Source organism: Cyanidioschyzon merolae, chromosome 19, assembly GCF_000091205.1.
Source record: "Cyanidioschyzon merolae strain 10D DNA, chromosome 19, complete genome".
NCBI lineage: Eukaryota > Rhodophyta > Bangiophyceae > Cyanidiales > Cyanidiaceae > Cyanidioschyzon > Cyanidioschyzon merolae.
In genome coordinates this window covers 439,751-455,001 of record NC_010145.1, presented here as the reverse complement: position 1 = coordinate 455,001, position 15,251 = coordinate 439,751, and the positions used below count along the sequence as shown (strand labels likewise).

At 57.3% G+C, this 15,251-nt stretch overlaps 6 protein-coding genes across 6 annotated transcripts, besides 1 other annotated feature; 3 read left to right on the top strand and 3 right to left on the bottom strand.

Annotated features, from left to right (window-relative positions):
• Positions 1-90: 90 nt before the first annotated feature.
• On the top strand, positions 91-3,600 carry CYME_CMS172C (similar to ankyrin 1; the record flags this gene model as incomplete). Its single annotated transcript, XM_005538770.1, has 1 exon — positions 91-3,600. One exon carries the CDS (start codon positions 91-93, stop codon positions 3,598-3,600), a length of 3,510 nt encoding a protein of 1,169 aa, XP_005538827.1.
• Positions 3,493-4,791: a sequence feature (possible transcribed region).
• Positions 4,792-4,878: 87 nt separating this feature from the next.
• CYME_CMS170C (hypothetical protein, conserved) lies at positions 4,879-6,444 on the top strand (the record flags this gene model as incomplete). The annotated part of the gene is made up of 1 exon (XM_005538769.1): positions 4,879-6,444. The coding sequence occupies one exon, from the start codon at positions 4,879-4,881 to the stop codon at positions 6,442-6,444; it is 1,566 nt and encodes a 521-aa protein (XP_005538826.1).
• A 409-nt stretch (positions 6,445-6,853) lies between these two features.
• On the bottom strand, positions 6,854-7,657 carry CYME_CMS169C (probable dolichyl-phosphate mannosyltransferase; the record flags this gene model as incomplete). Its single annotated transcript, XM_005538768.1, has 1 exon — positions 6,854-7,657. One exon carries the CDS (start codon positions 7,655-7,657, stop codon positions 6,854-6,856), a length of 804 nt encoding a protein of 267 aa, XP_005538825.1.
• Positions 7,658-10,045: 2,388 nt separating this feature from the next.
• On the top strand, positions 10,046-10,687 carry CYME_CMS168C (hypothetical protein; the record flags this gene model as incomplete). The annotated part of the gene is made up of 1 exon (XM_005538767.1): positions 10,046-10,687. One exon carries the CDS (start codon positions 10,046-10,048, stop codon positions 10,685-10,687), a length of 642 nt encoding a protein of 213 aa, XP_005538824.1.
• CYME_CMS167C (similar to N2,N2-dimethylguanosine tRNA methyltransferase) lies at positions 10,498-11,940 on the bottom strand (the record flags this gene model as incomplete). The annotated part of the gene is made up of 1 exon (XM_005538766.1): positions 10,498-11,940. The coding sequence occupies one exon, from the start codon at positions 11,938-11,940 to the stop codon at positions 10,498-10,500; it is 1,443 nt and encodes a 480-aa protein (XP_005538823.1).
• Positions 11,941-12,219: 279 nt separating this feature from the next.
• Positions 12,220-14,010, bottom strand: CYME_CMS166C (similar to tetracycline resistance protein TetA; the record flags this gene model as incomplete). Its single annotated transcript, XM_005538765.1, has 1 exon — positions 12,220-14,010. One exon carries the CDS (start codon positions 14,008-14,010, stop codon positions 12,220-12,222), a length of 1,791 nt encoding a protein of 596 aa, XP_005538822.1.
• Positions 14,011-15,251: the final 1,241 nt, after the last annotated feature.

Genomic DNA, 15,251 nt, shown 5'->3' with positions numbered 1-15,251 from the left:
AAAATCGTGCTTTAGGGCGTACGTTCCGTCCAGCTGCACAGGGGAACTGCATCTGACCCCAGAGGCTTGACCTTTGACACGTCGCCGGCCATGTTTCGTTGTTTGCGCTGGCGCGAGCTTCTTGCGCCAACAGACGAAGCGGACTCCGAGGTGCCTCGCACCGAGCAGGGTCTCTCGCGAAGACCGCGTGCTGGAACGCTGAGACGGGACTCGCGGGCGGAGCCTCTTCGCACGCAGGGTCTCCGTTGGTGGCACCGAACCCAACCAGATCGGACGCAGCAGCCTTCGAACTGGCGCCAGACACGTGAAGATCAACGTCTGCGGGTCGAGGGCGTGCATAGAGCCTCTTCAAATGGCAGGAATGACGCTGCTGATGCGGAACACTCCTCGACATGTGACGACTTGCGCAAACCTTCATCTGGTGAGGGCAGCGCCCTCAAAGCACCGCCCCGCTGGACTGGTTTATTGCAGCGAGCGAGCAGCCCTGCCGATGCCGCCGAGCTGCGCAGCTGGATTCGAGATAACCTAGAAGCGTTCACCAGAGAATGGGATCGAAACGAACCGGGCGCAGACAAAGCCAGGACGGGCTGGACCGCGCTCAAGCAGGCAGCATATTTCGGTAACACGCTTGCTGTGGAGCTGCTGCTCGAGTTCGGTGCTTGGAAAGAGCTCGCTGTGACGACGGGGCCGACCGACAATTCGCGAAGGTCTGGCATGATTCCTAGCCTAGTGCGCAGAGGAGACGTACCCAGCACAACGCTCGATGAAAGCGAAAGAGCCATCCCGTCGGCACTCTATTTAGCAGCGCAAAATGATCACATTGCGACCTTGCGTGCGATGCTGCGATATCGTTCCCCAGAGCAGCGCAATCAGTCGGCACCGCCGCCCGATGTGAACTGCCGCACGAGCATCGGCTGGACGCCGCTGTTTATCGCGGCGTGGAACGGGCACGAAGCGGTCTGTCGGATGCTGCTTGCAGCGGGCGCGGACCCGCGCGCTCGTGACCACAACGACTGGACGCCGCTCATGGTTGCGGTGTCTGGAAACCAGCTGGGGATTGTCGGGTTGCTTCTGGAAGTGGGCAAAATCCGTCCACAACACGTTCGTGCCCGCCGCGGATGGACGCCGTTGCACATTGCTGCTGAGCAGGGTTCCATCGAGATGATTCGACTTCTTTTACAGCATGGTGCTGATCCAAGCGCCGCAAATGGTGAAGGATGGACGCCCCTGCATGCAGCGGCAAAGTTTGGCCACCTCGTCGCGTTGCGTCTCCTGGTCGAAGAGGGCAAGACGAAGCCTAGCATCGCGCGTCACGACGGCACGTCTGTGCTGCACGTTGCTGCTCGGTATGGGCATTCGGACATCGTTTTATGGCTCGTGACCGAGGCGGGCGTCTCACCGTTCCAGCAAGACTGTGCCGGTCGTACCGCTCTGCATACAGCAGCGACCTGCAATCGCGCCGACATCTGCAACCTGCTGGTTTCATTGTCACCAACGAAGCTCATCGATCAGGCGAGCCACAGCGGTGAAACTGCGCTAACCATCGCGTTTTCAGCAAAGCGTTATGACCTCGCCTTGTGGCTTCTCCAGCTTGGAGCCCGCTTGCCTCAAGATCAGCGCCGCCTCGTGATCGGGCGGAAACTGATGCATCATCTGGCGACGCGCTGGTGGGAGTCTAGCATCGCGAACAATCCCAATACCAATACCAGCACCAATAACACGGCCCTTGTGCGGCCGCCTGGAGCGGCGCTTGTCGAGGCGCAGCTCCGCTCACTTGCAGTGCTGAGCGGCGTTCTCGACGAGAGCCCGGATCGTCACTTCCTTGCCACAGTTGTCTGCATTCGTCGTCTGGTGTCACTGGGTATTGATGTGAATATCCGGCGCAAGCTTGACGGCGGAACGCCGCTGCATACCGCTGCAGCGCTTGCAAACGCCGAGGGCGTCGAGGCGTTTGTACAAGCTGTTGGGGGCGGTCAACAAGGGGCGCTCGCGCTCGAAACGGCCACCATTGGCCTTGGTACCCGAGGCGAGACGCCGCTGCACTACGCTTGTGCGCTGGCGCAGCAGGATGCAGGTGCCGCAACTGTCCTCGCGCTGCTACGAGCAGGCAGCAACCCCTGGGCTCGTGATCGACGCCGACGGACGCCACTTCATGTCGCAGCGGCAGCTGGCGCCCAGGAAAGCGTGCTACGGGCGCTTGTGGAGCTCGGTGCTCCCCGAGGCGATCTGGTATACGCTCGCGACAGCCGCGGGGCGACCCCGCTGGATATCGCCCGCGAAACCGGCCAGACGCAGGCGCACCTTGTGCTGACCTCGTTGTTGGGGACGCGTCAGGCCCGGCAAGCGGGTTGCGAGAATGCATTTCCAGCGCTGGCTGGGGAACCTAATCATCGACTTGCCGCGGCATACAGCGCTCGCATGGGCGTCGTCGACGGTGTTTCAGCGGGAGAAACGTCGAAGCCGACGGCATCGGCTTCTCATGTGTACAAGAACATGGACGCGACGACGCCCGATACGAAAACCGGCAACTCGTTTGCCTACGAGCGGAGCATTCATCTTGGGGATCGGACGTTCGAAGGCGTGTTCGAGGCTAACGCAGGCACCTCGTCGAGCACACAGCCGCCGCTGTTGCGCAAACGCACCCCGTCGGCTGCGCGGGGCACCAGCTCGACAGGGTCCAGCATGACCTCGCTCAGTACAGCACCGATTTATCGGGACTCAATGGTGGAATTCAGGTACAACAGGTCTGCTGAGAGCGATCCGCTTGTGATGCAACAACAACTTGCTGATGACGCACCTGCGCCGCCGAGCAACAACAGTGCGCTGTTCTCCCAAATCACCAACGCGAGCACGTCACAGAGCGGTGGCGACTCGATGGAAACATCATCTCATGTGGAAGTAACTGGTGGTGGTGTTGATGGTTATGGTATCACCGCGACTGTGCTCACCTCGGCGAGCACGAGAACCGCAAGCGCTGCGCACCAGCACTTGTCGCCGTCGACGTCGTCATCGTCATCATCGATTTGCGCTCCTGCCGCCGCGAATGAGGTATCGCTCGATAACCAGCTGACGGCGCTATCTGGTGACGACGGTGATACGCTTTTGCCGACGTCGCTTCGCCAGAGCGGTGCGCAGCCGTCCAGCTACCGACGTTCAGCGTTTTTACCCCGGCTCTTGAGCAGAGACTGGTGGCCGGTGCGCTCTACTGCAACTGCAAGTGCACCACCGCTGGATACCGAAGGTGCCGACCAGGACGAGGATTCCCGCCTCCTCCACCACTCGAGGGCAAGCAGCAGTAGCGACATTTATTCCGAGATATCTGCTGCCCCTTCGGCACCGTTTGATAGTTCACGCTCCGCGGCAGACAGCGTTCTGGTGCTAGACGAGTCCGACATCATGCGTTCGACGCATAGCATCGAAGCCGATAACACTCGAGCACACATGGAACCTGAATGTGCCGTGTGTGCTGATTCTGGTCCATGCGTTCAATGGACTGTTTACAATTGTGGACACTGTACTTGTCAACCATGCGCAGAGCAACTCTCGGAGTGTCCCATGTGTCGAGTGACCATCACATCGCGAATTCGTCTGTATCTGTAAAGCGACTCGAACGCGTAACTGGACCGCGAGAACCTGCTATACACCAGCTCGCTACCTGCCTGTTGCATGCAAGGCGTCACACACACACACACACCCGTCTCTATATAACCAAGACGCAAGGCTCCATACATCCTGCTTGCACGCTGCTCGGAGTGCAGCAGTCTCTAAGTGCGTCCATCGACGAGCTTGACAAGCGCCCTGAGCTCCCGCTGTTTACGCACCGTCATGGACGACGCGAGCTTCGAGTCCAACAAGACCCATTCGCGTGTCCATCTTGCAGACTTGCAACGCGGAAGCGAATGCTTTCGATCAGGTGCTCCGGCTTTGGCAACTGCTTGGGTCGCGTACTTGTATTCACGCATCAGCTTCATGTCGACGACAACAAGTATGCAGTCGTTTCAAGATGTAGCATCGAACTCGGGTGTTTTTTTCACCGCAATACCCAGAACCTTCATCAAACGAGTTTCGAAAGCACGATCAGCAGTTGCACGTGTACCGACGCTTTGCAACAGGCACCAGCGACAACGCGTCATCCCTGGTGCGAACGGCTTGTCGTCTGTGGCGAACAAGTGTGCTCGAGCTGCGAAGCTGCACGCAGGCATCCACCTTCCTAGAAGCAGCGACAACTGCTTCATCATACGTCATGAAAACGATCCTGCCAGGCACAAACGCAGCACGTGCGCTGCTGGCTAGCGTTTCGCGAGGCACCATCAGCGCTCCACGTCGCTGACTCTTACCCTTCCAGCGACGGCACCGGTCGGATTGGGCAGGTCACCAGCCGATGATGTGCCTCGAGAACAGCAACAACAGGACCAGCGGTTACTTCAAAGTGAACGCAGCTCCGCGGGCGATGACAACTGTAACGCCAACGCGCTGGTGCCAGGCGTGTATGCACTGCTCGTGAACAGCAGCAGCAGCAGCAGCAACAACAACAAGCCGCCACCGCCGTCGCCCGCGATTCCCATGTAACCTCTCTCCATAACGTTCTGCAGCTGTCACCAAAGCGGGAAAGGCCACCAAGCGATCGTCGCCCGAGGAGCAGCGGCTCCGCTGTGCGAGGCGACAGGTATCGAGCCTTCCACCGATGCCAGGTCTTGCACGGGCAAGCGCTTTTGTGCCCATCATACCCAGGTCAACTCTGAAATATCCATAAAAGCGTCGACTTGCAGTCCCCGAGCCAACAGCAACAACAGCAACAGCAACTGGTTAACCGCTCACGAAACTGGACGAGTCGCCGCCGTGCAAGTCGTTGAGCCTAGCATTTGTTTTCTCCTGCACATGGCTCGAGTGCGGACGCAGCTGCGTTTCCGACGACTCCTGTGGGAGCGTCTCGGTCGACGATCTCGGCTGCTCCACAGCCTCGGGGCGATCGTCGGCTGCTTTCTATGCCTAGTTCTGGTATTGAAGCAGCAACCTCGACTGGAGGCACCGAGGAAGGGAAACGTGCTCGCTGGCCTGCTGCACCTCAAGGGGCCAACTCCAGCGCCGCAAAGTCAACCTACGCTGCCCTTCGTTCCGACGCGTTTCCTGACGTACGCTCCGCACTCGGGACTAGCAAACCAGTTTATGGAGTTGGTGTCGGCGTTTGATGTTGCTCGGGTGCTGAATAGGACACTGGTGGTGCCACCTGTGCTGCCTCATTTTGCCCTCAAATTAGGGTCTTGCGAGCAAGTAGCGCCGGTTGCCAGCGCCGCCTTTCTTCGCAAGCAGAATAGAAGGATCTGGGAGGACCTGGATCGCAAGGGAACCTACATTGCATTCGGGGATATTTTCGACTTGTCGGACCTGTTCGCGGGCCCGGCGTCTCCATCGTGTCGCGTCGATGGAGCGCAAACACTCGCTCGGGCAGTGGCATGGGAACGTAGGCGGTGCAGCCTTGCGGGCGCAGTAGAAGCCAGAGACTGGATGAAACAAGCGGAGCGCAGCACCTGGGCGTGGCCTTTCAGTTGCCACGAGGTACGCATTGTCATCGATGTGCCGCACGGCCTGCTAACCTGTGCAGATGCCGAGCAGGCCGGAGCCCCCGACTGGATACCACCCAGTGCCTTTGCAGCGACATGGCGAATGATGCTGCGGAGCCGCCAGCACGTAGAGGCCCCTGTACCCCAGATTCATGGCGTCTGTGAGATGCTACATAACGGTGTCGACGGCGAACGACGACTCCGTGACGAACCCGTCATTGCCCTCGGTTCGGTGTTTCATTTCGTGAATTACGCTGGAACGCTTGCACCGTGGACCGGCGGATGGCAGCTGCCGCTTGCTTCGCGTGCTTTCGGTGGACGCCTGGACTTTATGTCACCGCGACTCGGGGGTCGCTACGGCTACCTGGCGGAGCAAATCGCAGAAGCACTGCTGCGGCGTACGTTGCACTCGTGGAGGCATCTATCCCCGGCGTTTGTATGTGTGCACCTCCGCGGTGGCGATGGTGCTTTTCGCACGCGCCTCCGCGAGGCATTCCAGAACGCAAAGAAGCAGCACGATGTGGAAGCGGCTCTGGACGCGCTTGGACTGCGTGAATCGTTGCGTACAAATCGTCTACCGGTGATGCTCGTCACAGATATGCCGCGCTCAGAGGCGAGGTCTATTCAACGAGCGCTCGTAACAGCCAAGCTGGCCTCAAAAGTGATCCTATCTTCGGAGCTGTTCGAGAAGCAGGCGATTCCGGCTACGTTACGAAATTTGCCTTTCGACTTGGGATCGACGCTCTTCGATCTCGCGACCTGTTCAAGAGCGCAGAAACTGGTGCTCTCTCAAGGAAGCACGTTTTCAGCACTCATCCAGGCGCTGCAGCGCACAAGATACGGACGTGAGCGTATCGATCAAGACGATACGCTGCATCTTTGAAACTCCGGAGGCCGCGGCGGCGGCGGAGGCGGCGGCGTGCACGCTCGAGAGCGCTGTGGCGAGCCTCTCACCTCTGCGACGTGTCTGTAGGATCGCTTGCCGGCTGCCTCTTGCGTAACCAAGGCCGAACACGAGCCGCTTGGGAACTCATCAGCAAGCAGTGGCGGTCCGGGTGGCGCGCGCTTACATCGGTCACGTTCGAAGCGCAGTCCACGAACGCGACGTCCAGGCCTCGCTCCGACTCCGAATCGTACAGTCTTCATGGGTGCGTCAGTGATGACCGTACGGTCCACGAATCCACGAATAGGCGTCGCGCTGCTGTATGTGGTATCCCAGCATGCCTCGCAGTGCTTCGATTCCAGGGCAGCATGCGGCAACTGCATCACGTTCGAGTGCAGAGAGGCGACGTTCACGCGAGCCACACGAGTTGCCACAACGTCAGAAGGTACTCGACGATTTCCCGGTAGCCGAGTTTGCTCTGGCCGTACCACATTCGATCGACGAAAACAATGGGCACCTCAGCGACATGGTATTGAAACTGGCGAGTCGCCCGAACCATGGCCTCCATTTGAAACACATAGCCTCGCGAGTGCACCGCCTCCAGGAGTTGCTCCAATGCCTCGCGACGATAAAGGCGAAAGCTTCCAGTCACATCGCTAACACCGGGGTCCAAGAGCCACTGCGTGAGCAGGTTCGCTGCGCTCGAGGTGATTTTCCGCTTCCAGCCCCAGCCGCAGACGCCACCGGTGCCCAGGTAGCGCGTACCGGTCACGATATCCGCCTGGGTCTTATCCATGCACGCTATGAAGGCGGGTATTGCGAGTGGATTATGGGAAAGGTCCGCGTCGAACAAAAATATCCTGCTGCAAGCCGTCGGTGCTCTTTGTAGTCCGTGACGATACGCTGTCCCTAGGCCGAGTTTGCCGCTGCGTGGGGCAAGCGTCAGACGCTCTTCCCCGTAGAGCTTTTGCAGCGCCCGGGCAACTTGTAGCGTGCCGTCCGGTGAGTTGTCGTCCACGATGACAAGGTGATAGCGATCCGCAAGACTAACGCTTGAGAACGCTTGGTGTATCAACTCAACTACAAACGGCAAGTTTTCCCGTTCGTTGTACGTCGGGAGAATGACGGCGTAAGCGGGATCCAGTGAGCTTGCCGCTGGCATCGACCCCGACGCCGTTCTTTTGCCCTTTGACGTGTTACGCGCTCTCTCCATATCCTTTCCTTTTATCTACAGGGCGAAGTTGACTGCATCACTCGCCTCGATACGTGCCAAGCGTAACGTTCGCGGTAGCTGAGTAGCTGCGCTGGACTGTAGCCGCGCGCAACAGTTCCAAGACCGTTCTAGGCGCAACGGTTGTTGGTGACTCGTATTGCATCCACACGAGTTACATGGAAATGAGCAATAGAACAGCTCGCTGTATTTCTCCCCGTCAATATATCCGGAACTTTTCATAGGTATTCCGCCCTGACATTCAAAATATAGCAGCGAAGGCTCACGGGTGCATACGTAGCTTTTAGGGCTTCTAGCTCGGTCGTCATTTCGGAGCGGTACCTTCGACGCTTTGCCGATGATCCTGATGACGTCCCGCGAACCAAGATGCTTCGCGACACTACGCAACAACGGATCCTAAAATAACCGATATCATGATGCGGTGCATACGTAGAGGCCTTCACTCGTCTCTTGTCCCTAGGCCGAGCGTCCTCAAATCACGCCTGCTGCACGTGTTCGATCTTTCCGGTTCAAGGCTACTCGACAGCGAAGCGATTCGCGACGCTGGAACGACGATGAAACAACAGAAAACCCGATACCACCCTATGACAGTGCGTAGAGAAGCTCATGCCGAAAGTGCACGCAACGCGTCTCCTCAAGTAATCGATTTGCTTCGATAGAAGCATGTTCCGCTCTTTCTGGTTGACGTCGAAGGCGCGTTCCGCAGTCGCATCGTACCTGTCACAGGATTTGCGCCCAGAGGATGCCGTCTCTTCTGTATGTATGGGAATGAGGCTTGGAGTCGGACTCGAGTCACCACACAGAGATCACCTCCGGAATACATCCGTTCATTTACCGCTTCGCACCGGCGGAGCGTCGATGGATTGCGCACGCGCGACTTGTTCTCGAGCCCGAGTCTTCCTTCCGGAACCTATTTTATCATGGCCATGATCGCGTTCTACAAACGCCCTTTCGAATGGAATAGCGTTCGCTTGCGTGTGCAACAGAGAAGAACCGCTCGCCGTGGGATTCCGCTGAAGATGCCCGTCATCGTAGCGTGCGTCACCGGATATGGAACCCGAGCACGACATGGAGTCGCGCGCTACGTACCCACCATGTGCACGTAACGAGCAGTGAAGCGAGCGCTCTTGTGCAACAGAGCGGCCCTTGGTGAAGCATGTGCGTCGGACACAGGAGCGCACTTGATCGCAGGCAAGGATCATGGCCGCAAAGGGTGCATCGACTCGATCGACAGAGAAGATGAATTTGGCAGGCGACGTGTGCATGGCAACTTTCACCTGTGCATGAAATGCGTGAATAGCAGTCCATAGCTGCGAAAATGGGAATTTCATGTGGGCATCACCATGCTTCGCCTGTTGACAATAGAGTTGAGGTAGCGGCAGCACTCGGCATGAGGAAAGATGGAGCACAGAGCGCGCAAAACGCACAAGCTGCAGAGATAGCCGGCGGAAGCAGGTATCGATCATACTGAAAAGGTACCCAGACTTTACCGTCTGCTCTCGAGCGACTTACCTGATCAGACTCATTCCATTTTGTCATGAAATGGCACCGGGAGGTGTTGATGTCAACACCAGTTGCGATGCTGCTCCATTACTGCGGTACTGGCACATGCAGCAGTAGCAGCAGCAGCAGCTGCTGCTGCTGTAGTAGTAGTCGTAGTCGTAGCTGCACACTGCGGCCGGCCCCTGTTCCCGAGGGAAAGACGCTGTCGGATTTCATCAATCCTGCATGCGTCTGAATGAACTGAGGTCCCTGCCCTGCTTTGGGCAAGGTTTCCATTTCATGGTACACTCTGGTCCAGTACATGAGTGCGACACCTTTGAAACCGCATGCGTAACCTCCTGATGAACTCTGATCGAATACATTCATCTTGCACTTGTCAACGGAACTCGCGTACCGCAACATGCACTAGATGTCCTAGTACCTGGCCAGCACGCGCAGCGAGCGACAGAGAGTACTTTGAAACAAGCGTTGTACTTGGAAACTCTGCTCGGCCGAGGCTTTGAACCACAAGACGAATCAGCGCAAACTACCGGTAGTGGCGGAAAGTACCCTAGGATACACGTGGTACGTGAGAGCTCTGCTCGGCCGAGGCTTTGGACCACAAGACGCATCAGCGCAAACTACTGGTAGTGGCGGAAAGTACCCTAGGATACACGTGGTACTTGGAAACTCTGTTCGGCCGAGGCTTTGAACCACAAGACGAATCAGCGCAAACTACCGGTAGTGGCGGAAAGTACCCTAGGATACACGTGGTACTTGGAAATTCTGCTCGGCCGAGGCTTTGAACCACAAGACGAATCAGCGCAAACTACTGGTAGTGGCGGGTACCGGGCAGGTGTTTGAGCGGGCTGCATACCGGCAGGTTGCATGACTAGCCAAGTACGGTACCGTGACGAGCCGGCCACAACTGTGTTCTCGGGACTGGGTGTCGGTTCTGGGTTTTATGTGGGTTGTGGGGTCGGCGTCGGCAAGACGTTCGGAGCCTTCTACGTGCCCTCGGTTCAGCTCTCCGTGGGCGTTGGTTGTGGGCTTCAGGTCGGGTTTGGCTGGGGCTTCTTCCTCTACGGCTGGGGGGCATGCATCTGGAGCCTACGCAGCATGCTTGGCATCGACGAGCGCGATGTGGCGAACATGCTCCAGCAGTTGCGACGTGACCAACGCCAGGAGTCACCACCGCCATCCAAGTCGTCAGTGAAGCCATTGCCGTTTTCTTGGCGACGGCTCCGTTTACCCAGCTTCCTGCTGCCGTGCACACCCAGCAGCCAGAGGCGCATGGGTGCTGCCGCGGGTAGCGAGCACTTTTGCCTGAGCTGTCCGTTTCAAAGCAAAGCCCGAGAACGCTGCTGCTGCTGCTGCTGCTGCTGTCGGAAGGCACTCGCCTCCGCTACGGCCGAGAGAATCGCCGGTATCGGCAAACCGGTACGAACGCCTTGGGGGTCCACGGAGGCGCGAGCAGCCTGCCACTGGGCCCGAACAACTGCTTCGGGCATGCGCCTGGTTTCACGATAGGTACGCTCGTACCATTGAAGACGCTCTATGAGTTTCGAAATCGGCGGCGGAGAACGGCGAGCTCGTCGAGCTAGATCACCCACGCGGTAATAAAACGGATGCGCATTGAGTCTCGTCTCATGAATCATGAGCTTGAGAGCTGCAATCGCTGCCCGATCGAAGTGACCGGCCGGTGCTTCACGACTGACGGTAAGCATACGCTCCACGAAATCACCGTCGTGAAGAGGTCCCATGTAGAAGGGTCCACTCGTGCGTACCTGTGGTGCAGCGGCGTCGTTGCCACAGCCCGGGCAGACGGAGCTCGCTACTGCATCCTTGATCGTTGATGTTACACACCAGAGCTGCCCACATTGCTGACAAAGATGCAGGAGCCCTGTATCCGCAGCTGCGGTCGACGCTAACGCCAGCTCATCGTGCCTTGGTTGCAGGATGCGGAACATGACGCGAAACGTCCCACCAGCACGATGGAAGTATGAGAACAACGGTTGCGCTATGAATCCGCTTTGTTGGGCGTGTTTCCGAACGACAGTGATCAGGAGTCGTAAACCCTGTTCATGGACTGCCGCATGACGCACCAGTGCCGCTCCATACGTCTTTTGTGCCTTACCGGGGTTCAGACCCGCTGCAGTCACCGATGCAGTCGAGCAGCAGTATAAGAGCGCTCCAGCAGTTGCATCCTTCTCAGCCGCGGAGTCGTCGTTTCCGCTCCATGCGGTCTTCATTCGCCGACAGCGAAGCATATTCAGGACACCACTGGCGACTTCATCAGCACCGGTGCCGAAAGCATCAAGATCAATGAGGTCGAAGGAGTGAATCCATTCCTCGCTTTGCGCGAGTTCGAAAAGGTTATCGTGACGACGAATCCACACCGTATCTTCGCTGACTCCCGTGGTGTTCCTCTCAAGCACTGTTCGACCGGGCCCCGATATTGCATCGTTCACCAGCACCGCTCTCGCGTTAGTCTCTGTGGCATAGCGCAGGGCGCGCACCGCACTTGGTCCAGCGAGGAGGTCGGCTATTCGAAGACGTTCACCTATTGCCTCGCTCCAGACCAGTGCGGCAAGTACGCCAAGGTCGCGAACTGGCTTCGACGCGGCTCTGTAGAACGCATTTGCTGTTGGAAGCTCGAACGTGGCAAAGCCCTCTCGATACCGTCGCTCACAGCCAAGTAGCTTTTCAGGTCGCAGGCGTTGCCGCCTCAAGCGCTCTCCGGGAACTCCTGGAGCGAACGCACCGCTAGGCCCTACAAACATACCAGTTACCAGTTTGTACACGAGCTAGAAGTATTCGCTTTCGAGAGAGGATCCGCACAACCGTGCGTCACCTCAAAAGAACGTCAATCCCTGGATGTGCACCAAATGGCTAGTCGCGCGGAGGCCTGCACAGGCCGTGCTTTTGCACAAGACGCTGGATCATTGTCTTTGTTTGTTGGCAAGTTGTACGCCTAGTTTATAGAATTATATGAATATAGGGTCACGGAAGCATCAGTATTGACGTTGGATCATTGCATCTATCTGGATACACACAGAGCTTTACATGGCAACTCGCACTGACGTCGCAGATGCCTCAACCACAGTGCCTTTTTGCACCGAGTCACCCGCAGCTGCGTTCGGAGCGGCGTCGTGCTCACGAACAGCTAGGCGCAGTGCTTGTTCTTCGGCATGTATCTGAGCAGCTTCCTCGTAGCTGCGCTCAATGGTTGGCGGCAGTGATGCAACAATTGTCCCACAAAGCACATAGAGAAGCGACAGGCCAAAGAAACTGAACCAGAGGTGTGCGCGTGCGGCCAGGTAACCGAACGCAGTGCCCGTGAGCACGGGGCCCAGCGTCCGCAGGATACCACCCGAGAACTGCGATAGCCCTTGGGCAAGCCCTTGCACTTCGAGCGGGGCAGCGTTCGCAACCAGTGTATTCAGAATCGGCAAGCCGGCCATGAAACCGCCTCCTATAGGCGTTAGCAATACCAGCAGAGGGAGCCAGTCACTCATTTGGGTACCAATGGAGGACGCTCGCGTGTCTGCAACGGCCGCTGCGCCCAACAGGTGCCGAACGCCTTCGCTCAGAGGCAGCGCAGCTGGCACCAGAGAGGTACCTATCGCAAGAAGGCTTGTACCGAGCAGGTACATGCGGCGCGAACCAAGGCGTCGCAACACGCGACGGAAGAACGTTAGCTGGAATAGAACACCAGTGAGCCCAAAGTAAGAGAAGCTTATGCCGACGGCATTGGGGCCAAACCCCATACCGCCTCGCAGGCGGCTCTCGGAACCAAACAACACCAGGATAATGAGCAGCCCGCCGTTGCAGAATTGATGAATAGCATTACATAGGAGCAGTCTTCGCAAGGACGGGCCGCCGACCTCGAAAATCACACGAGCCCGCGGTAGGAGACCGACAACGTCCGTCGCTCGTCGAGGACGGCGCTCAGTCGGCGTCCGTGACTCTGGCAGGGCAACCACTGCCACCAGGAAGACCATTCCCAGGAAGGTGGACATCACCAGGCACGGAGTAATGAAAGGATTCGCGCTCGCATCGATCCCGAGGAGAGGTAGTGAGACTCCAGTGAGCGCGCCACTTACCGCTGAGCCGGTGCTTCGTGCAATCGCCCACACCGCACCGAAGTAGCCGAAGAGTAACGCTCGCTCGCTGGCTGGCACACCGCGCTCAGCATTCGTTAGGTCCGCGAGATAGGCCTTGCTCACAGTGCTCGACGCATTGAGCACGCCGGTGGTAAAGCGCAGCGCCGCTGCTGCCCAGGCTCGCCGTGTGAACGGAAAACAACAAGTCAGCGTCGCCGAAACGACCACGCTGAACAATAAATAGGGCCTGCGTCCGTGGTGATCGCTCAGATTTCCCAGCTGTGGTGCCAGCAAACTATTCCCAAAGTTGTACGCACCACTGATGATACCCACCGTGGAAGCACCGTTCCGCAGCGGCACACCAAGTCGTTGCTCCACGAAAGCAGGTAAGAAGGGCCCAATTACCATGAGCGTGCATGCATCTGAGGCCACCAGTGCGTACAACAAGAGTACGGTGCGTCGCGGAACGTACTGGTGCCAGTGGCTCTCCTGCGGCTCGCCGCATGGAAGCGTTTCTTCACGGTTGCTGGACGGGGCGGGTGCAGCGGCAGCAGCGCTCAGCGGCTCGTCCAGTCGCGGTGCGCTCAGCGCGTGAACCCCGTTTGCCTCCGAAACGCGCTTAGATACATCCACAAATACCCCGTACTTATCTTCCTCTGCACTCAACCTAGAGTATGCAACAGCTTCATTGGTTCCAGTTCGCTCAGCACTTTCGCCAGTATGGCTCCGCAGGTCCAACACAGTCATCCAGTGCAAGAAGAATAACTCTAGCAACGCATTCGTGGCGTCGCGTCCGTCGCGATGCGCCCGATTCTGTGGCAGCGATGCGCAGGATAGCTCAGTGGTGGTGGTGGTGGTGGTGGTGGTGGTGGTGGTGCTACGGAGAACGACGAATCGAGCAAGATTCACCCGCGATGCGCCTATATTAGGGGAAACTGTGGAAACGACCTCTATCGTCCTCGGGAAAGGCGATGTTACAAAAAGGTTAGTCCACAGCGTCGTCTTTCTCTGAGACATAGAAGGCAGATTGAGCACTTGTCCTTGTTCAGGGCACTCGCTGATGCGACACCCTGTGCACCGCAGCGCTGTCGCAGCGCTGTGGTTCGCGAACTCGTGTGCCTATGGTGACGCCTGTATAGCATCGACATGTGGATGCACCGCATCCGCTCAAGGGTTGTCTCGGATGTTGGCGTGTGCGCCCTGGAGCCCGTCCGCGAGACGCGAGTCTGTCCACTGCTATTGTGGTCGTGTCGACGCTTACAAAGACACCACTGAACCGTGTCAGCTCTGTACAGCGGCCGAAGACTTTCCAGAGCGCTCAAGTACGTTTTCATGAAGGACATGCTGCTGCGGGGTTATTGGAAAGCAGAAGCACCCGAAGAGGAACTGTAACACTTTTCCGGGTCACCGGTACCCGGCATTCGCGTATAGCGATCCTAGAATCGATCAGCCGAATCGTTTATCAGTCGATCGAATCCCCGATCCATGTATCCATTCATCAGTTTATCTAGTACATGATCAATCAATCGAATCATCGAATACATTAGCAACCGATCGAATCCCCGATCCATGTATCCATTCATCAGTTTATCTAGTACATGATGAATCAATCAATCAATCGATAAAATACCAGGTCACTAGCATTCCAGATCAACCGATCGAATCCCCGATCCATGTATCCATTCATCAGTTTATCTAGTACATGATGAATCAATCAATCAATCGATAAAATACCAGGTCACTAGCATTCTGGATCAGTCGATCGAATCCCCGATCCATGTATCCATTCATCAGTTTATCTAGTACATGATCAATCAATCAATCAATCGATAAAATACCAGGTCACTAGCATTCTGGATCAGTCGATCGAATCCCTGATCCATGTATCCATTCATCAGTTTATCTAGTGCATGATCAATCAATCGAATCATCGAATACATTAGCAATCGATCGAATTCCTGATCCATGTATCCATTCATCAGTTTATC